The sequence below is a fragment of the Anguilla anguilla genome, chromosome 1 (genome assembly GCF_013347855.1).
Source record: "Anguilla anguilla isolate fAngAng1 chromosome 1, fAngAng1.pri, whole genome shotgun sequence".
Taxonomy (NCBI): domain Eukaryota; kingdom Metazoa; phylum Chordata; class Actinopteri; order Anguilliformes; family Anguillidae; genus Anguilla; species Anguilla anguilla.
The window spans coordinates 60,919,235-60,941,146 of record NC_049201.1 but is presented as its reverse complement, the minus strand read 5'-3'; the positions used below and the strand labels follow the sequence as shown (position 1 = coordinate 60,941,146).

Here is a 21,912-nt window from a genome sequence, read left to right as displayed (position 1 = left end):
TCGGCCTCTGTCTTATTTTAGTTGTCAGATGGTGTTGAAAAGTTTAGCAGATCGCTAATCTTAGTTTTAAAGAGACAAATCATTTGATGCGGTCCAAAATGCTTTTGTCGATATCTTTTGTAGTCTGTGAATGCAGGTGTTTTTTTGCTTATGTCAATCGTTGTCACTCTCGCCAATATGAAAACTTTATCACCCGTGGAGAAGGGAAAAGTTATGTAAATTGCTCTGGATAAGAGCATCTGCCAAATGTCTGTAACGTAATGGTCAATGAACTACATAAGAACTGTGCATTCTTATACAGTTCATTGGTAATGGCTCACTTGCCTTTGGCGTCACTGCTCTGCGCAGTCGTCATTGTACACGTGATTGAGAATGTGACCAAGGCTATAAATCAGCATGTCTGGTGAGTGCACTTCTTATGTAGGCTAGTTAATTGGTTGAGTGAAAAGCGAGTCTTGGTGGCCCCCGTAGGTTTCTATTCGCGTCACTGTCTCCGCGTACTACATACTCTACGGGGTAAAGGAGTCCCAGTTCTGTTACGAAGAGGAGTGAAGCACATCACGAACATAAAAATGGTAAGTGGAGTGGTAGGCTACTGATGCTGTCCAAATTATTGCACATCTTGAAATTTGACCACTTTGTTCGTCATATGTAGCATTATCCGTAATCGGACATCCTTTACTGAATGAGGCTGGTAGAACTATAACTTTATCGATATACACCGATCAGCCACAACATTAAAACCAACTGCACAGCTTTTTTTTCTGATTTCATATATATATTTTTAAATATAATATTTTACATTTGTTGGCTAAATGGCTTCAAGTCATCAATGGTCCAAGTATCAAATGAGCCTCAAACCACCGTGCTGCTGCCAGATATGCAGTAGATACTGCATTGTTTCTACTGATTAATTTTCCTGTTGAACTCAATGAACAAAAATATTCAGAAGAAACAATGCTTGTAGTATCTACTGCATATCTGGCAGCACGGTGGTTTGAGGCTCATTTGATACCTTGGACCCTTGATGACTTAAAGCAATTTAGCCAACAAATGTGTAACATACTATATCAGCATAATTTACAGCTGAATCTAGTACCACCCCCCAGTTCCCATAGAGATCCATTAAAATGCAAAGAGTTTTTGTATCGCTTGTAGGACAACCTGACAATAAGATATCCAGACTGATGATGTTGACAGGTCACAGGCATCAGGAAGTCATGGCATGCACAGGATATGTGAAATGGGGGACTACGTATAAAAAGTTCTGTAATTACTACACGGCGAAACCAAAATGTATAAGAATACTCTTTAATAAAAGCTCTGAGTCTGCGCTTTGACCACATGTGAATTGTTTGATTACAAACAGAGAAAATAAAATATTAAATCAGAAAAATGCAGATGGTTTTAATATTGTGGCTGATCGGTGTATGCCCATATCGAGCTAGGCTAATGTACCGATATTTATACGAATTGAAGTTGACTATACATTTATGGTCAGGGACTGCTTCGTATGTAAATCGTTCGTAATGAACAGGACAGTATTGTGAATAAAATTATCATGTGTACTTTCATTCCTCTTCAGACTACGGAAAAGCCGTGCATATTAACCCCTGCATCTGTATCAGGTGGAATATACCGGCTTTTAGGCCCTACCATTGAGAAGTACTTCACCGTTATTTCTACTGAGGAATTCTTAAGCAACAGCGAGCGCTTTGTTGACCAAATTCGAGCCGTGTTCGTATGGGAAGGCCCCGAGATAGACTGCGGTTTGCTGCAGCTTTTGCCTAACCTGAAGGTGGTCGTCAGTGGCGGTGTGGGAGTGGACCACCTGGATATACCCATGATCAACAACTTCGGCGTGAAAGTGTGCAACACGCCGCACGTTGTGGACAACGCCACTGCAGATATTGGAATGGCTCTGATGTTGGCATCAGCGCGGAAACTCATCTATGGTTAGAGAAATCGGCATGTTGTATTTTAAACAATTTTTATTTCACAAAATTAAGAAAGAAAGAAAATTGTATTTAAACGAAAAATGCTAGTACTAGTAGCTATCTATATACTGCAGAAATGTCAGAAATGGCCCTGCAACAAGTTCAGGGGATTCTTCTGCACTATTACAAATGTAGCTACGTTGCAGTAGGCTACGTGAACCATGAGTAGTCCAATTAGAGAATACCTAGCCATTATTCATCTGTCATTTCATTCATAGGAAGAAGTGAAAATGCTGATTCATTCTAACAATATTAGACCTTTTGTATAAATGCATGGTAAATGCATAGTAAATAGACTAGTTTATTTATGCTGAGTCTAGCCCCAATGAGACATCAGCTAGCCATCCACCATCTCATTGGAACCATACTGAGTCAGTCAATGTGTCACCAATGTGATAGTCCTTCTACTTTTCCCCCATCTTTTTCAGGTCACAATTTTTCCCTTTTTCATGAAGATGAGGATTTGCCTGAGAGTTGTTTGGGCACTGATGTCAGTGGTGCCACGCTGGGCATCATTGGGATGGGCCGGATAGGGTACAAGATTGCCAAACGGGCCCAGGCATTTGAAATGAAGATCCTATACCATAATAGAAACCGTAGGTATGGTATTATGATTTTCATTTTTTATCATTTATTGCAGATATTACTATGTAGTGACTTTAATGGGTATCATGTCAAGATGGGGTAGTGGTTGCCAAACTATCGGTTGTGGGAATGGCTGAATGGGTATCATGATGATACATGAAATATAATTTACACTTCCAGTCAAACTTAACACCAGTCAGATTGACTGCTGCTCTTGTTATGTGAACAAAGCTAGTCACCAGTGTACCTTACAGCTGTTAAATTTATATTTGATTGTGGAAGTGATATATTTTGAATTAGAAAAAAATGAAACGTCTAAAGTAAAATGTTTCAAAACATTATGTTACCCCATTCTTCAGAATGTCCCCATTTTTCCACTCATGTATATCTGCTTTAACTGGCGGAATCACAGAAGAGCTTGCTCACACTCAGGTACTAGGTAGCAATGTGGCTGAAAGCTTGGAAGAACCAAATGCCTCATAGAAAGAAAGAGTAAATCACTCCAGTCACTTGGCTCATAAAGTGGGTTATTGGCTCAGAATGTATGGTCTTCGTATCTCCCACTCTGCAAAGAGCTGCAAAAAGAGGTTATAGGTACTGTATAGAATAGAGAGTAAATATGCCAGTGACAATGCTTCAGGAAAAATAAGCAGTACTAAGATGTTTTCTTTGGCTGAAGTAGAGGTTTTGGTTTAAAAAAACCTCCCGCAGACTAAAACGTATGCCAAAAAATGCTGAAACCAAGATATAGTCGTTGCATTAGAATAGGGGGGCAGAACCACCTTCATGGGGCTTGCACTTTAAGTTGGTATCATTTTGAGGGTACTGACATACTTGGGAGAGCTGAATTGTGGTACTCATCTGGCTGTCTTCATGTGCAAAGGCAGGAGGAAGATGAAAGAGCAGTAGGTGCACGGTATTGTGAAAAGTTGGAAGAGCTGCTGCAACAGTCAGACTTTGTCATGGTGGTGGTAAACCTGTCACCTCAAACGCACAAGCTGATTGGTGCCAAGGAGCTGGCGATGATGAAGCCTACAGGCACGCTCATCAACATCAGCAGAGGTACCATGGTGAAATCGCTTGAACAAAACATCAGAGAGTATAAGTGCCATAGCAAATGTTGACAATTAACTTTTAGTGATGTGAGGCTAAGAGTTCATGACCTCCAAAATTGGTGGAATGTTTTATAACTGACTGATTTGAACCAATTGAAGTGTTTTGCTGATGAGAGCGAAGTCTTTTGATTCCAAAAAATAATTAATAACACATGAGTGCTTTATGCAAAATAGTCTTGTTCTACTGTTGAAACTAAGGTTAACTGCCTCCTATATATTCTTCTCCTGTACATTCAGTGCTATTTCATGTTACTACTAATTGTGGTAGTTACCTTACATAACAGGATTAAATTGCTTAGCTTTTAAATAAGAAAACTACTTTGGTTCCTCAGACTGTAACTAAGGTCAACAGAACAAAGATCAGGGGAAGTTAAACATTTCAAATACCTTTCAAAGTCCAACAAGAGATTGTAAATGATCATTCTACAGTAGATTTGGTATTGAGGCAAAGTTTGTGGGAAAATGACAAACAACTGTTCTCATTAAAGGTCTGGTGGTAGACCAAGATGCTCTCGTTGACTCCCTTCAGAGGGGGGTGATCCGAGCTGCAGCCCTGGATGTGACATACCCTGAACCCTTGCCAAGGTCAGTTCTGTAGAAATGTGCTGTGCTTGACAGTATTCCCCTGTCAATTCATTTGGTTTCATAAACTTGGTCCTGTGCTGTGATAGGAGAGTAAACCTTCATGAACTACAAAAAGCATGGACCTCTCATGTAAATGGTAAATGGTAAATGGACTGCATTTATATAGCGCTTTTATCCAAAGCGCTTTACAATTGATGCCTCTCATTCGCCAGAGCAGTTAGGGGTTAGGTGTCTTGCTCAAGGACACTTCGACATGCCCAGGGCGGGGTTTGAACCGGCAACCCTCCGACTGCCAGACAATCGGTCTTACCTCCTGAGCTATGTCGCCCCACTCATGTGATGTCAGGGTGATTTTTTTTACACTCTAGATGAGGCCATTATGTCAGCCTGTCTCTCTGTTTGATGATGTGTGCTGTTACTTTTTCCTGGACAGGGGACACTCCCTGCTTTCCCTTCCAAATGTCATTGTTCTGCCCCACATGGGCACTCACACTGTGGAGACCATTCAGCTGATGGTGGACAGGATGATGACCAACGCCTTGGCAGCTCTCAGTGGAGCACAGCCTCCCGATGAGGTGAAGGTGTAGGACACAGCAGCACTAATATGGTCCTCTGAGGCCACCATCCAGGTGGTTTTAACATTGACTGCATTTTTAGCATTTGTTTTTGTAGAATCTAGATGGGGTTTTTTTCTTTGTAATTTGCATTATTTGCAGACCTGCCAACCTGCACGCATTTTGTGTACCAACCACGCAATTCTTGGTCAAAATACGCAGGTACGAAATGCTAGCTGAAACTACGCAAAAAACTAAAAAAAAAATATGTATATATATTATTGTAATTTAATTACGTAAAACAATCATTTAATACAAAACAATACCGTGCATTTATTCGGTATTTAAACTACACCCCTCGGATTGAACCAGATGCTACGACCTTGTGCTTGTGGTTCTGTAACCCCTCCCCTGAGAGTATAAGCTTTCTAATGATGTATAACATGGCTAATTCTGCTTTTGTAATAGCGTTTTATAGGTCAGCGTAACCGAAAATGTTCTTATCATCGCATTCAATTACGCATTCTCTGTTGTAGCAGTAAAACAAAGACGCTGCTAACAAAACGTTGTCAACGATTTTTCGTAAATTCCTGGAAAATACTGTTATTATTGAAGACTTCTGAGCATAGCTAAGCCATATGTTTGCTGATAGACCTAGCTGACATCGTTTTCTGGAGCAAAACAGAAGCGAATAGAACAGTATCATTTATTTACTGTCTCTGTCTCCATCTACTGAACATGGATAAGATTTAATTCATTGCTATGTAAGTATTACTTCTCAAAATACTTCGGTTATATACGTTATTTTTGAAATTGAGAGTCTTTAAATAGGTGGTATTATATAATGTGGATATTTCACACTGTAGTGTAAGCGTTAGTTAGGGCTGTAATGTTTGTGAAGCATGCAACAGTGATGACGTAAGAGTTGGAACATTGCCAAAACGTGGTGGACGGTTGAAAATTGTTTTCATGTTGTCCCATCCCCATACAAGAGAACATACGAGAGCACAGAGTATAGAAATACATACAATAGTTAATTATTGCACATTTAGGTACTGTACCGCATTGTGTGACAATTATTTTTTAATCTGATAGCAATGTTTCATCTTACACCTTCATAAGGGGCTCATGTATATGCTTTATAATGAACAAAAAGCATTTTATTCAATTTTGGAGAGATTTTGGATATGTTTCTGGACCCCTAGATATTTTAGACAACTGTACTGACTGAAAGCTTGTAATTCCCACTTGAAAATTATGCAACAGTGATTTTTCTTGAGTCAAAACAATTGATTTGTAGTGAAATACGTGAATATGTTGTGATTTACAACAATGCATAATTTAGACATTTTGGATAGATTTGGAGACGCTGGGTACACTGCTTAGTTTTTGCTTCATACATCTATAGTCTATAGTTCTACATATCCACCCTTAGATTTTATGAACTTGTGGTCAAGAAGTTTTTGATCTAGCACATGTATAGTTTAACCTCCTGTATATATGCAATCTCTCAGTATTTCATTGCAAACTTAAAAAGTGAAAATTTATTTTAGATTTTTTGTTAAAACAATTGCATTTGTGGCACTTTATTTCTTACAAAATTATGACTATAAACTAATCTGCGTTAGTATTGTAAATTGAACAAATGTCCTGCTTCATTTAAGCCAATTTTTCAAGTCTCTGTGGTGTTCACATCTGGAGTTATAAGGCTTTAAATAGGGTACCCCCTAAATGGGCAAGGATTGGCAAGATTTGGCTTGTGCTCTAAGGGGTTAACCCCATATTCTTTATTTCATTTCAAATCCAATGTGCTGGAGTACAGAGCCAGAACAATAAAAAATAGTGCCACTGTCCAAATGCTTACAGACTGCACTGCATCTCTGCAGTTTGGGGAAAAGTAGGATCTCTCATCCCTGTAGAACAGGCTGGATGTGCTATAGGGGAGTGGGAAGACAGGCAGTCAACTCCCTCTTCAAGGGAAAAGTCATAGCTCAGGAGGTAAGACCGATTGTCTGGCAGTCGGAGGGTTGCCGGTTCAAACCCCACCCTGGGCATGTCGAAGTGTCCTTGAGCAAGACACCTAATCCCTAACTGCTCTGGCGAATGAGAGGCATCAATTGTAAAGCGCTTTGGATAAAAGCGCTATATAAATGCAGTCCATTTACCAAGTCAAGGTGTCTTGAATTATTGTCAAGAAAATAGGAAGTGATGAAATTTCAACAGACAGCACATGATCAGTGTTTCATACAAACACACCCTTGCATGATTAGGAATTCTAAAAGTAAATCTGAACAACACTTTCATGCCATGATGTAATTAGATTCTGTGATGCCTTATCTTGACTGTAATATGTTTATATACTTTAGTATGTCTCATAAATTAAAAGGGATAAATCAAAAGAAATAAATAAATATTACGGACATGAAAATGTTAACAAGGAATATTGCACACTAAAGGGTCAGGTCCAATTGTGTGCATGGTTTCTGGATATAATGGAACCATGTTGTATCCTTTTGTGGTAACAACCTTTTCAATAGCAAAGAGGCCCGGTCTGATTCCAGAGGCTTTTTTCCTGCACAAATAAATCCATCTCTGAAGAAAGTCTACACAACCTACATCTGGAGCCCATTTGACCCAATCACCCTTCTTAAACCTCCTGCAATGTCCATTCAGACCCCATATCACTAAGCCCCTTAAAGCAGAGCTATTTCACCACTACTGCAAAGAGCCACTGCCTATTGGCTTAAATTGGAGCAGGGAGGAGGGGCTTGTGGTGGCTAATGACAAGTTATAAAAAAAAACTGTTCCTGGACTATTGAATTAGTTAGGGGCCTGGTGCAGGGGAGGCTGAGATGCAATCACTGATGGCCGGAGGGCAGGCGCAGAGCGAGCTGCTGAGGGGCGGGGCCTGCTGACAGCTATTGAACTTGGTGACCACTAAGCAGGGTGACAAGCCTGAGCTAGGGGGGATGGGAGGCTGGAGAACGGGAGTGGGGAACCATGTAATACTGAGGGCCCAAGATTAAGCACCAAGCCCCACCTGCAGATTATTATTATTATTATTATTAATAATAATAATAATAATAATAATAATAATAATAATAATAATAATAATAACAATAATAACAATAATAGCCGTAAGCAGCAATTATAGGGTTCCAAGCACACATTGCAAAAATTGAAAGATTTACTTAGACACACATAATCCTTTTGTTACTGTCAGATGGAAAGAACCGGCTTGAAAATGTATGGAATCTGGGAAACCCCTGGTCCTTGTGATAACTGGCACGAGATTTTTAAATACAAAATAAATAATTTTTTTAAACTTTAATCTGGATGCCCCGTGCTGCTCGCTCAGTTAACAAACAAGATTACTGTATACAATGAAACTCATGGAGCCACATCATTATAAATAAATAAATAAATAAATAAATAAAATTAAAATAAATAAATAGTTTAAAACATATACCATTTATATTGCCAGGAGATTGTTTGGATTGGTTTCTCAGGGTCACTAATATGTAGTGACAAAATGAAAGTTTCAGACCAAGCAACGTTATACAATGAATCCAAAATTCCACATGGAATCATGCCCCCTGTCTGTGATAAATGGCATTATATGTATGGCAGAGTCAGCCCAAGATTCAGTGCTTGCTAATCATTGATTTTTTATTAACAGGCATGACAGTTATAATTTACCAATTTACATTTCCCTGATTGCATCTAATGCAGCAGTCCTTGCTTTGTATGTTCTACATGAAATCATTTTAGCTTTGAGAAATAGTTGAAAACTAATGTGTAATTGCTTTGGTTGTAATACAAATGACTGATTGTGATGAAGGATGAGGACAGAGCTGCTTTTTGTAACAAGATCTCTTTGTGGTAATGTGCTTCATGCGAAGTACAAAAATAGCAATGCTACCACATTAGTCACAATATCATAATAATTATTTGAGTAGTATAAAAATAATTATGTTAGTAGACCACGCTGCTGCCTTGTCTATTTGTGGCTATAAGGTGACCAATATAGTTACAAGCATGTAATAGCCTTGCAAAGTGTGTGCTATCTCAAGGCTGTGGAAAATGTTTGATCCATATTAATTCATTAAATCATTTAATTATTTCAGTTTTATGCATGCAATAAACAAGTGATATGTTCTGATTTATACAGACAGGGAAAAAAGGATGCTTATTGTTAGGATGCTAGTTTAATGGCAGTTTCTGCTACTGAGCGAGGCACAGACTGTTATCACCTTCACTCCCTTTTCATATCATCAGAAAGACTGAGGGAGACGTCAAGAGGAAGGTAGGATTTTCACTAGTGCACACATTTGAAAGCTACAAATTTGAACAGAATGTTATAGCGGCATCTTAGCAAAGTAAACAGCCCTACATCTAGAGCCGTTTCTTTATGTAAAGTTCTGTTTTCTATAAAGAAATGCCCACATAACTGTACATTCAAACCCTCAGAACTTCCTCATAGTCTATAAGTCCAGACTCAACTGAACAAAAGCATTGAAAATATCAAGCTGCATTTCCATGATTAGCAGTAAGCAAGCACAGAACGCTACAACAGCGCACCTGACAAGACTAGCCAGTCACAGCTCGAAAATGTGGAAACACACAACCACTGCCCTTGCTGGCCAACTGGGTGTCAGCTGTAACTCATTCAGTCAGACCTGACACGGCTGGTAAGCGAAGCTCTACAGCCAATGGCACACACTCCACACAAATGTGGTATTAATCAGACATCTGAGTACAGACCCATTTGTGTTGTGGAATCCCTGTTCATTCAACCTAAGAACAAACTTACATTTCTTCACTAACACTTCCAAATCAGTACCCCGTCTAAAGTTTACTGACCTATCAACTTGACCACAAATTAGTTGTATTGTTTGGCATACCACAAAACCAGCCCTATAGGCTTGAAAGAAAGAAAAAAAAAGCAGATTAGTGCTGAAAGACAATCCGATGACAGAAAAATACCACAAACCCTCATATCCAATTAACCATCCACCATGTGACATTTTTAATGCATCAGGTAATTAATTATATTTCAGTTGTCCCATTATTTTTTATTTTATGTACTGAAAATGGCAAGATAATCCACAATACAATTTATAAGCAAAAACACTCCTCCTCAGTAGTAACTACGAATTCATTTTTCACTGGAAGCCTTCATAACACATTTGAAAACTACAGTATTGCTTATGGGTTATGCTCTGTATGGTGTGAAGTACCTGCCCTCTGCTGGCAATAATGTGGTAATTAAAAAATTGACTCAAGAAATCAACAACGAATATTACAGACCCGGGTTATCAACATTCACTGTCCAAGTCTGGATACAGAGGATATGTATAACCAGGGTTGAGTTGGCCAGTTCATTAGAATATTTAACTTGAAATCCAACACTTACCTTTTGAGGTAATATTTTGTGTACTGCAGCTATTTTACATGCCTTTCTATTAATAGTACTGCCCATTCTATACTTGTGCTGCAAGCCTTTATGAGCATATTTCTCCTTAAGTTTGGCATCAGTTATTAAACTGATGGGGCGACATAGCTCAGGAGGTAAGACCGATTGTCTGGCAGTCGGAGGGTTGCCGGTTCAAACCCCACCCTGGGTGTGTCGAAGTGTCCCTGAGCAAGACACCTTACCCCTAACCCCTAACTGCTCTGGCGAATGAGAGGCATCAATTGTAAAGCGCTTTGGATAAAAGCGCTATATAAATGCAGTCCATTTAAACTCACTATGCTTTCATGAATAAATGCTGCATTGATTTAATATTTATTATTTGCTTGTATTAACAAAATGTATATGTGTACTTAAAATACTGAATATTTGTATATGTTAGTCTTACTATTGTCATTCCTTGATATATTGTTCCTATTTCACTTTGCAATTATGTTTTGTTTTAAACATATTGTATCTGCTTAGGCCTGCTGTTTCTGCATTTGGTTGGCTAGCAACAATTTTTGAAACGGTTGATAGCCATTATAACTAACTAGATTTATAGTTTCAGAAGAAACTCTGAGTTTGCATAATTGCACTCTGAGTTTGCACTGTATAATGTTGTTTATATTTATTCGTTATCACGTGTGGTACTGCATGAATGGTACAGAACAGGTCTTCTCTACAAAAAGACAAATAATACACTATGATGACCGTGGTGACCGGCGTGTAGGTCTAAGTAGCCTACTGCAAGGGTTAGCTGGCAAGCAATAACATGAGTATGTAGGATAAATCAGGTAGGTTTACTATCATTATTGTTGATGTTGTTATATTTATTATTGCTGTTAGTAGCGGTACGTAGCCTATTGCATCATTAATGTACTGTTACATCATTATTGTTCTAGTCTCACTGCCAGATTGCATTGGCTGCGTTTAGAAGTAACCATAGCAAGAGGTTACAACGGTTGATTCGCAAAACCAATAGCTAAGATTAATTGTTGATAACTCATAATCTATCATTAGTATCGAACAGCAACCATATGCACAGGAAGAATAATAGGCCATATGTAGCTATTTTGTGTGGATAGTATACAATCTGTATGACTAGAAGCGTTTACAATAATGTAAAGAAAGAAAAGAAAAAAAAATGGTTCACATCCAAAAGAATAAGAAAGATTTTGAAGAAGAACAGTACTTTGCACGTTCCACATGCAAACTGGACATGGGCACCATTCGTCTCGGGGACGCCAAACGAACGGGATCGAAAATAAAAATAATCGAAAATAAAAATCTGCCCGTAGCTGGTCTATGATCTCGCCCTGTATTCACTTACCTAGATTTAATTTTAATCCTATGACAGTTTTCTCGTTCACAAATTCACCTATAGCATGATGTGTTATCTAGTACTCTCGCCTTCAAGTACTGATTTCCATAACAGCCCTGCGGAATGAATATACGTAGCTACTTTCGCAATACTTCCACACAAATATCGCCGTTAACTCCATGCATGATCTTAGAAAGAAAAATCACTAACTATTTTCCATTGCAAAATATTTTTCTTACCATTAAGACAAAGATATGATTTATTTACATATTTATTTCGGCTGCGTCATATTTTTGCGCCCAAGTTGGAAAGTACGCATGTCTGAGTTGGTCGACGACATAATGCGATTCTGAAGGTATGACTTAATCAATTATATGATTAGGGCAGAGAGAAGACGAAAGTTTGTGCGTTTCTCAGGTGCGTTTATGGCATAAAGTTGAGCGAACATAGATTACTATGGCCTTTAAAGGAAAAATCTAAAAATGAAATGAAATGTCGTTGCATTATTGACGACCGTTTATGTAGCCTATATCCATGTTTTGATTTGCATTATGTAAATTGCATGAATAACACAATTGAATGATTCCTCAGTTTTAAATCAGCTATAGGCTACATAAGCATCCCAAAACAGTTATTAGGCAGATGATGGAATATATCGGTCGGTAATTGTATTTTATTTGTCTATCTGCGTCAGCTACGTGCGATAGGCTATTAATAATTATTGGGTTCGTTATTATCCTTGGAATGAAGCAGCAAGAAAAACTGCATTCGACCATTTGCCTTAGTTGCACGAGGTCGCGATTGTCAGGTTTTGTATGATTAGGCTACAGTTTTCATCTGTGAATATAAGATGTAGTCGGCTGTGTAAGTCGGCCTCTGTCTTATTTTAGTTGTCAGATGGTGCTGAAAAGTTTAGCAGAGCGCTAATCTTAGTTTTAAAGAGACAAATCATTTGATGCGGTCCAAAATGCTTTTGTCGATATCTTTTGTAGTCTGTGAATGCAGGTGTTTTTTTGCTTATGTCAATCGTTGTCACTCTCGCCAATATGAAAACTTTATCACCCGTGGAGAAGGGAAAAGTTATGTAAATTGCTCTGGATAAGAGCATCTGCCAAATGTCTGTAACGTAATGGTCAATGAACTACATAAGAACTGTGCATTCTTATACAGTTCATTGGTAATGGCTCACTAGCCTTTGGCGTCACTGCTCTGCGCAGTCGTCATTGTACACGTGATTAGGAATGTGACCAAGGATATAAATCAGCATGTCTGCTGAGTGCACTTCTTATGTAAGCTAGTTCATTGGTTGAGTGAAAAGCCAGTCTTGGTTCTAATATGCTCCCCGTAGGTTTCTATTCGCGTCGCTGTCTCCGCGTACTACATACTCTACGGGGTAAAGGAGTCCCAGTTCTGTTACGAAGAGGAGTGAAGCACATCACGAACATAAAAATGGTAAGTGGAGTGGTAGGCTACTGATGCTGTCCAAATTATTGCACAACTTGAAATTTGACCACCTTGCTCGTCATATGTAGCATTATCCGTAAGCTATTTTTAAATCGGACATACTTTACTGAATGAGGCTGGTAGAACTATAACATTAGCGATATACACCGATCAGCCACAACATTAAAACCAACTGCTCTTTTCAGATTATTGTCTGATTTCATATTTTATTTTTTTTAAATATAATATTTTACATTGGTTGGCTAAATGGCTTCAAGTCATCAAGGGTCCAAGTATCAAATGAGCCTCAAACCACCGTGCTGCTGCCAGATATGCAGTAGATACTGCATTGTTTCTCCTGATTAATTTTCCTGTTGAACTCAATGAACAAAAATATTCAGAAGAAACAATGCTTGTAGTATCTACTGCATATCTGGCAGCACGGTGGTTTGAGGCTCATTTGATACCTTGGACCCTTGATGACTTACAGCCATTTAGCCAACAAATGTGTAACATACTATATCAGCATAATTTACAGCTGAATCCCAGTTCCCATAGAGATCCATTAAAATGCAAAGAGTTTTTGTATCGCTTGTAGGACAACCTGACAATAAGATATCCAGACTCTGATGATGTTGACAGGTCACAGGCATCAGGAAGTCATGGCATGCAAGGGATATGTGAAATGGGGGACTACGTATAAAAAGTTCTGTAATTACTACACGGTGAAACCAAAATGTATAAGAATACTCTTTAATAAAAGCTCTGAGTCTGCGCTTTGACCACGTGTGAATGGTTTGATTACAAATAGAGAAAATAAAATATTAAATCAGAAAAAAAGCAGAAAAATTCAGATGGTTTTAATATTGTGGCTGATCGGTGTATGCCCATATCGAGCTAGGCTAATGTACCGATATTTATACGAATTGAAGTTGACTATATACATTTATGGTCAGGGACTGCTTCGTATGTGAATCGTTCGTAATGAACAGGACAGTATTGTGAATAAAATTATCATGTGTACTTTCATTCCTCTTCAGACTACGGAGAAGCCGTGCATATTAACCCCTGCATCTGCGGTACCAAGTGGAATATACCGTCTTTTAGGCCCTATCATTGAGAAGTACTTCACCGTTATTTCTACTGAGGAATTCTTAAGCAACAGACAGCGCTTCGTTGACCAAATTCGAGCCGTGTTCGTATGGGCAGGTATCCCCGAGATAGACTGCGGTTTGCTGCAGCTTTTGCCGAACCTGAAGGTGGTCGTCAATGGCGGTGTGGGAGTGGACCACCTGGATATACCCATGATCAACAACTTCGGCGTGAAAGTGTGCAACACGCCGCACGTTGTGGACAACGCCACTGCAGATATTGGAATGGCTCTGATGTTGGCATCAGCGCGGAAACTCATCTATGGTTAGAGAAATCGGCAAGTTGTATTTTAAACAATTTTTATTTCACAAAATTAAGAAAGAAAGAAAATTGTATTTAAACGAAAAATGCTAGTACTAGTAGCTATCTATATACTGCAGAAATTTCAGAAATGGCCCTGCAACAAGTTCAGGGGATTCTTCTGCACTATTACAAATGTAGCTACGTTGCAGTAGGCTACGTGAACCATGAGTAGTCCAATTAGAGAATACCTAGCCATTATTCATCTGTCATTTCATTCATAGGAAAAAGTGAAAATGCTGATTCATTCTAACAATATTAGACCTTTTGTATAAATGCATGGTAAATGCATAGTAAATAGACTAGTTTATTTATGCTGAGTCTAGCCCCAATGAGACATCAGCTAGCCATCCACCATCTCATTGGAACCATACTGAGTCAGTCAATGTGTCACCAATGTGATAGTCCTTCTACTTTTCCCCCATCTTTTTCAGGTCACAATTTTTCCCTTTTTCATGAAGATGAGGATTTGCCTGAGAGTTGTTTGGGCACTGATGTCAGTGGTGCCACGCTGGGCATCATTGGGATGGGCCGGATAGGGTACAAGATTGCCAAACGGGCCCAGGCATTTGAAATGAAGATCCTATACCATAATAGAAACCGTAGGTATGGTATTATGATTTTCATTTTTTATCATTTATTGCAGATATTACTATGTAGTGACTTTAATGGGTATCATGTCAAGATGGGGTAGTGGTTGCCAAACTATCGGTTGTGGGAATGGCTGAATGGGTATCATGATGATACATGAAATATAATTTACACTTCCAGTCAAACTTAACACCAGTCAGATTGACTGCTGCTCTTGTTATGTGAACAAAGCTAGTCACCAGTGTACCTTACAGCTGTTAAATTTATATTTGATTGTGGAAGTAATATATTTTGAATTAGAAAAAATGAAACGTCTAAAGTAAAATGTTTCAAAACATTGTTACCCCATTCTTCAGAATGTCCCCATTTTCCCACTCATGTAGGCTATATCTGCTTTAACTGGCCAACCACAGAAGAGCTTGCTCACACTCAGGTACTAGGTAGCAATGTGGCTGAAAGCTTGGAAGAACCAAATGCCTCAAAGAAAGAAAGAGTAAATCACTCCAGTCACTTGGCTCATAAAGTGGGTTATTGGCTCAATGTATGGTCTTTGTATCTCCCACTCTGCAAAGAGCTGCAAAAAGAGGTTATAGGTACTGTATAGAATAGAGAGTAAATATGCCAGTGACAATGCTTCAGGAAAAATAAGCAGTACTAAAGCCGCGTTTCCACCAAAAGTACCCAGAACTTTTAGTCCCAGGAACTACTTTTCAAGGAACTAAAATTTTCCTTCAGCCCATGGTTGTCTGCGTTTCCACCATGGTCTAAAGTCCCGCGAAGATTAGGCAAATTAGCCCACTGACGTATGAAAAAGCGACGTTGTCGTCGGTCCATCTGTCCTATGATTTCTTCTGTAACCCCATACTACCACCGAAGTAGCCTACATTATTTTCTAATAACCGGGACAGTCCGGAGGGGTTTATTCCACTTATATACAACGGGCTACCAACAATGACTGTATATGGTTACTTTTGTATTTATTTTTATCGATTTAATCACCTGGAATTGAAATATTCTTCTGCAGCCGTTTGGGCATATTTTACCGTTGTCAAGCAAAACTGTCGTTGGTAGTTGAACTTGGACCGTTGTTATGCAACAAATAGGATATAACAGGCCAATAGTCAGATTGTAACTGTTTTATATCCTCTCAAACACATTCATTATGTTTTTATGCAAACATTCACCTTGATGTCTTGACATCCGAGGCGACAGAATGCATTCACATTTCCAATATAACTGGCAACAACAGCAGAAAACATGCACACGTTGTAAACAATTTGCTGTTTGATTACTTTCTCATCGTCAATTCCATATAGGCTAATCGCAAAATGACAAGAATAGAACGAAAACTCGGACTTGCGTGAAAATTTTAATTAGCAGTGGTACAACCACCGTTTGCTTTCCTTCGAAGTTACTGCTAGCCGAGCAGCGAAGTGTGCCCTCCAGATGCGAACCATGCATGAATTAGTCCATAGTCTTCCTGGTTTTTTGTGGAATTGAAGAATGGCAGAGTAAAATTACGGCAGTCTGAAAAAGCTAAAGGGACGATTACTAGAATTAACCTGTTATTTTACCCTGACAAAAAGTGTGGAAGGTGATTTCCAATTTGCTTTTACTGTAGGCTATCACCAATGTGAATTACGCAGAACTACCGCATACCTCACGTAACTGTATCAAACGTTTTGAGTCAATTACAACGGGCTAACAAAGAAAATCCGGAAGAAAATATTCAGCAACCGAATTAATCCGTTTGAATGTTTTGGTACGTAATATGCTGTCCCAGCACGAATGCTTAGCATTTTATAAAACAAATACTAAAGCAAGAAAAGAACAGAAGAGCACACGTTATAATTCCAAGACGTTGGCAGGCTATAACCAAAACTAGGCTACTGCGCCGCATAACATACAAGTTTGATTTGAAGTTATTATGAAAATAAATCAGTTTGCGGCTGGAGATTTTTAAACATGGCGGCTGAAAGTAAAAAAAATAACACTGCAAGTAGTCGACCAATCAGAAATTTTCAGTGCTTGTGCCCCACCCCAAAGGTTCCTGTACTTTTGGAAAGTACTACCCCCCGAGCAGGAACCTTTTTGGGGGTAAAATAAAGCCCCCGGAACTAAATTTAGACCCTAGTTCCTGCGGTGGAAACGCACTGAGTTCCTCAAAAGGTTCCTAGTTCCGGGGTAAAGTTCCTGCGGTGGAAACGCGGCTTAAGATGTTTTCTTTGGCTGAAGTAGAGGTTTTGGTTTATAAAAACCTCCAGCAGACTAAAACGTATGCCAAAAAATGCTGAAACCAAGATATAGTCGTTGCATTAGAATAGGGGGGCAGAACCACCTTCGTGGGGCTTGCACTTTAAGTTGGTATCATTTTGAGGGTACTGACATACTTGGGAGAGCTGAATTGTGGTACTCATCTGGCTGTCTTCATGTGCAAAGGCAGGAGGAAGATGAAAGGGCAGTAGGTGCACGGTATTGTGAAAAGTTGGAAGAGCTGCTGCAACAGTCAGACTTTGTCATGGTGGTGGTAAACCTGTCACCTCAAACGCACAAGCTGATTGGTGCCAAGGAGCTGGCGATGATGAAGCCTACAGGCACGCTCATCAACATCAGCAGAGGTACCATGGTGAAATCGCTTGAACAAAACATCAGAGAGTATAAGTGCCATAGCAAATGTTGACAATTAACTTTTAGTGATGTGAGGCTAAGAGTTCATGACCTCCAAAATTGGTGGAATGTTTTATAACTGACTGATTTGAACCAATTGAAGTGTTTTGCTGATGAGAGCGAAGTCTTTTGATTCCAAAAAATAATTAATAACACATGAGTGCTTTATGCAAAATAGTCTTGTTCTACTGTTGAAACTAAGGTTAACTGCCTCCTATATATTCTTCTCCTGTACATTCAGCGCTATTTCATGTTACTACTAATTGTGGTAGTTACCTTACATAACAGGATTAAATTGCTTAGCTTTTAAATAAGAAAACTACTTTGGTTCCTCAGACTGTAACTAAGGTCAACAGAGCAAAGATCGGGGGAAGTTAAACATTTCAAATACCTTTCAAAGTCCAAAAAGAGATTGTAAATGATCATTCTACAGTAGATTTGGTATTGAGGCAAAGTTTTTGGGAAAATGACAAACAACTGTTCTCATTAAAGGTCTGGTGGTAGACCAAGATGCTCTCGTTGACTCCCTTCAGAGGGGGGTGATCCGAGCTGCAGCCCTGGATGTGACCTACCCTGAACCCTTGCCAAGGTCAGTTCTGTAGAAATGTGCTGTGCTTGACAGTATTCCCCTGTCAATTAATTTGATTTCATAAACTTGGTCCTGTGCTGTGATAGGAGAGTAAACCTTCATGAACTACAAGAAGCATGGACCTCTCATGTGATGTCAGGGTGATTTTTTTTACACTCTAGATGAGGCCATTATGTCAGCCTGTCTCTCTGTTTGATGATGTGTGCTGTTACTTTTTCCTGGACAGGGGACACTCCCTGCTTTCCCTTCCAAATGTCATTGTTCTGCCCCACATGGGCACTCACACTGTGGAGACCATTCAGCTGATGGTGGACAGGATGATGACCAACGCCTTGGCAGCTCTCAGTGGAGCACAGCCTCCCGATGAGGTGAAGGTGTAGGACACAGCAGCACTAATATGGTCCTCTGAGGCCACCATCCAGGTGGTTTTAACATTGACTGCATTTTTAGCATTTGTTTTTGTAGAATCTAGATGGGGTTTTTTTCTTTGTAATTTGCATTATTTGCAGACCTGCCAACCTGCACGCATTTTGTGTACCAACCACGCAATTCTTGGTCAAAATACGCAGGTACGAAATGCTAGCTGAAACTACGCAAAAAACTAAAAAAAAAATATGTATATATATTATTGTAATTTAATTACGTAAAACAATCATTTAATACAAAACAATACCGTGCATTTATTCGGTATTTAAACTACACCCCTCGGATTGAACCAGATGCTACGACCTTGTGCTTGTGGTTCTGTAACCCCTCCCCGACCCACTCAACATCCACTGATACGCAGCGGTACTTTATTATCCACCGAGGCGTAACGCTGCATTGCTGAGGTAAAATGGGAAGTGGGGAGTAATAATCAAGCACAAAAATGTGACCGTAATGTTAACATATAAAACGTTAAAACATGTTCGGTAACTTTACGAGATGATGCATTTCAAGGGGTATATCCTAATGAGATAAATTTGTGTATATATTTAGCCGTAGTAGTAGCTCGCATACGATATACGATATAGCCTCGTTAGGAGACGTGCGAATAACTGATGGAGTAATTTAGCTGCAGTGACTCCCTGTTCGAACTTTGAATCGCGCACGCTCTGTTGGAGCAAAGTGACCATCGCAAAGGTGTTTGACTATAGACTGCTAACGTAGCAAATAATTCCCATTATTGCAGCCAGTCACCCGACCAGCCTTGCAGTTAGAAAATAATCATGACGTCAGATGACGAGGATACTAACAAGAAGAGAGAGAGAGAGCAGCAGACCTACTAAAAAGAAGCAAGTCCATGCCCCCCAGAAGTTCCTCGCAAAATATCAGGAACAATGGCCGTGCCTCCGCCCCTCAAAACGTCCGTTTTGCACATTCTGCAATTATGATTTTGACATTAGCCACCAAGGAGCTTCAGGTAATAATTTAGCTAAACCTCTAGTTACAAAGGCCTAGATTCATAGATAATTTTTCAATTGAATACTTTTTTTTCATTAGGCCTATATGCTGATTCAATTATTTAATTATTAAATAAAAATGGAAATCATGAACAGAAACTTGGTTTTATTCATAATTGACAGTGTTTTACATCGCAACATAAGTTTGTTTTTTGTTTTTTACATTACAACATAAGTTTCTGTAAATACTTGAAAATTAAAACATGTTACAATATACAAAATAAATTATTTCCATTTTATTAAATAATTGAATGCAATTCACTTAACTGATGGTTATCAGTTTGTATAAGCACACATATCATATAATGAAATATTAATCATGAAAAAATTGTTTTAAGCAGGCGTACTCAGACTTTTGACTTGCAATTGTATCATAATATAGCCCAGTGCAGTGCAAGTGATATTTTAGAATCAGGTCAAATTATACAATTTTTCCTGATCACTTCAACAGTCAAAACTAGAATTATGAAGAAAGGCTTGTGTGTGCGTGCAAAGCAAAGTGGTGCGAAAGCATGTGAACTAAGCGTTACACTGACTATTGTGGTACTCAAAATATTTTCCTAAGGTTGGCAGGTCTGATTATTTGATTTGCCTGAACACTGAAATCACTAAATATCACATTATAAAAAAATATGAGGAGTAAATCATGCAACGCTTTCTATTTAAAGGCATACTATGCAGGCATACTTTCCGTATAAGTTAGTTATTTTTTCTGGATATGTCTGCAGTTCGACTACTACAGGCCAATGTCCTTGGTCAGAGAGGCACATTGCATTTTTCACTGAATTAATATCTTGTGGGAATGTGAGGTTGTGTGCCGTTGTTAGAGCTCTTCTAGGCCACTTCCCCGGTCTACTGGGGTGGGAAGGTGGTCTCCCATTGAGCTATGCAGGGGGAGAGACATACCACTCTGCTGCAATCGATATGCAAAGCTATCGTAAAGATGTGAAAACATAAAAATAAAAGTGACAGTGAGTTGATGTGTTTGTGCATATGCGTGCCATTGTTACATGCTTCCAGGCAGCCTAGAGCACACTGAAACCTGCTGGAGCTGTGCTGACAGTGGCTAGTGTAGGTCTATTCCATCACCACTAAGCTAAAGCTAGCTATCCTGTTACTTTGCTGCATATGACGGCGATGTGGGAGTTTTTGCTGTCGCATTTATTGGTTGAGAATTTTGGCATACTTGTGACTGCCTGACCGTATGAATGCAGCTATTTCTGTATTTTTGAAAGAGACGTGATTCTAGCAGTCTACAATACGATGTTACAAAGCTACTGACTAATCTTCTACAGTGGCTGAGTCAGAGTCCTGATCTCAGTACCATTGAGAATGTGTGGCACTGTTTGAAAATTGTGGCCCACAAGTGTGATCCAAACAACCTGAGCAACCTGGACAAATCTTTCAAGAATGAGCAAAAAACACTCCCAAACAGTGCACAAAGCTAGTAGATGCTAAGCCCAGAACAATTGAAGCTGTCATTGCTGCAAATGGTGGCTCCGCTACCAAGTATGAACCTAACGAGTTTGATTATTTACGCAAACAGCACAGTTCAGTTTTTTCCTTAAAATATCTGTTGACATAAGTTATTTTGGCTTTTAAAATTTACTATTGGCATTTGAGTTTCCTGTAAAAAACCTGATAGTAGAAACAGGTTTTCTTCCCCCCTGCTATTGTCTGCACCCTCTACATTTAAGAGCACTTCATTCCTCATTATTTAGTTATGTTTGTATCAATGTATCAGAGCAGGCATTTATAACTGTCATAAGATGTTTAACCTGTTGTTTGTTTAAGGATGCCTTTAATAAAAAATAAAAAAATGATTTTAATAAAACATTTACATTTTCTCTCTGTGAATCTTTGTATAACTTTTTTTTTTTTTTTTACCAACTTGTTAAAATACTGTTTAATGAGTAAGAAGTTTGCATATTGTTATCTTTAGTTCCTGTTTTGTATTTGCGTGTGGAATGACCAGTTGGAGCCAACCAAATTTGTAGGCTGATCTTCCCTTTTCCCGAAAGTTGGTGTTAACACTACTTCTGTAACACAAAAGATTGATTATTATAATAGCCCTATCACATCTTATACATTGATCGTATATTAGGATGTTTCAAAT

The 21,912-nt window shown here is 38.9% G+C and overlaps 2 protein-coding genes across 5 annotated transcripts; both read left to right on the top strand.

The window, feature by feature from the left end:
* Nucleotides 1–442: 442 nt before the first annotated feature.
* Nucleotides 443–5,057, top strand: LOC118215111 (glyoxylate/hydroxypyruvate reductase B-like). Its single transcript, XM_035395559.1, has 6 exons — nt 443–575; nt 1,586–1,955; nt 2,426–2,597; nt 3,466–3,644; nt 4,186–4,282; nt 4,716–5,057. Exons 1-6 carry the CDS (start codon nt 573–575, stop codon nt 4,867–4,869), a joined length of 975 nt encoding a protein of 324 aa, XP_035251450.1. The 5' UTR covers nt 443–572; the 3' UTR covers nt 4,870–5,057.
* Nucleotides 447–18,922, top strand: zgc:136493 (uncharacterized protein LOC692276 homolog). 4 transcript variants are annotated; one of them, XM_035395533.1, is made up of 7 exons: nt 447–471; nt 12,961–13,064; nt 14,096–14,471; nt 14,942–15,113; nt 17,538–17,716; nt 18,258–18,354; nt 18,581–18,922. In XM_035395533.1, the coding sequence occupies exons 2-7, from the start codon at nt 13,062–13,064 to the stop codon at nt 18,732–18,734; spliced, it is 981 nt and encodes a 326-aa protein (XP_035251424.1). In that variant the 5' UTR covers nt 447–471; nt 12,961–13,061; the 3' UTR covers nt 18,735–18,922. The 4 variants fall into 4 exon arrangements, with proteins under 4 accessions (XP_035251424.1, XP_035251440.1, XP_035251431.1 ...); XM_035395549.1 differs by lacking the exon at nt 447–471 and adding an exon at nt 10,984–11,085; XM_035395540.1 differs by lacking the exon at nt 447–471 and adding an exon at nt 11,868–11,967.
* Nucleotides 18,923–21,912: the final 2,990 nt, after the last annotated feature.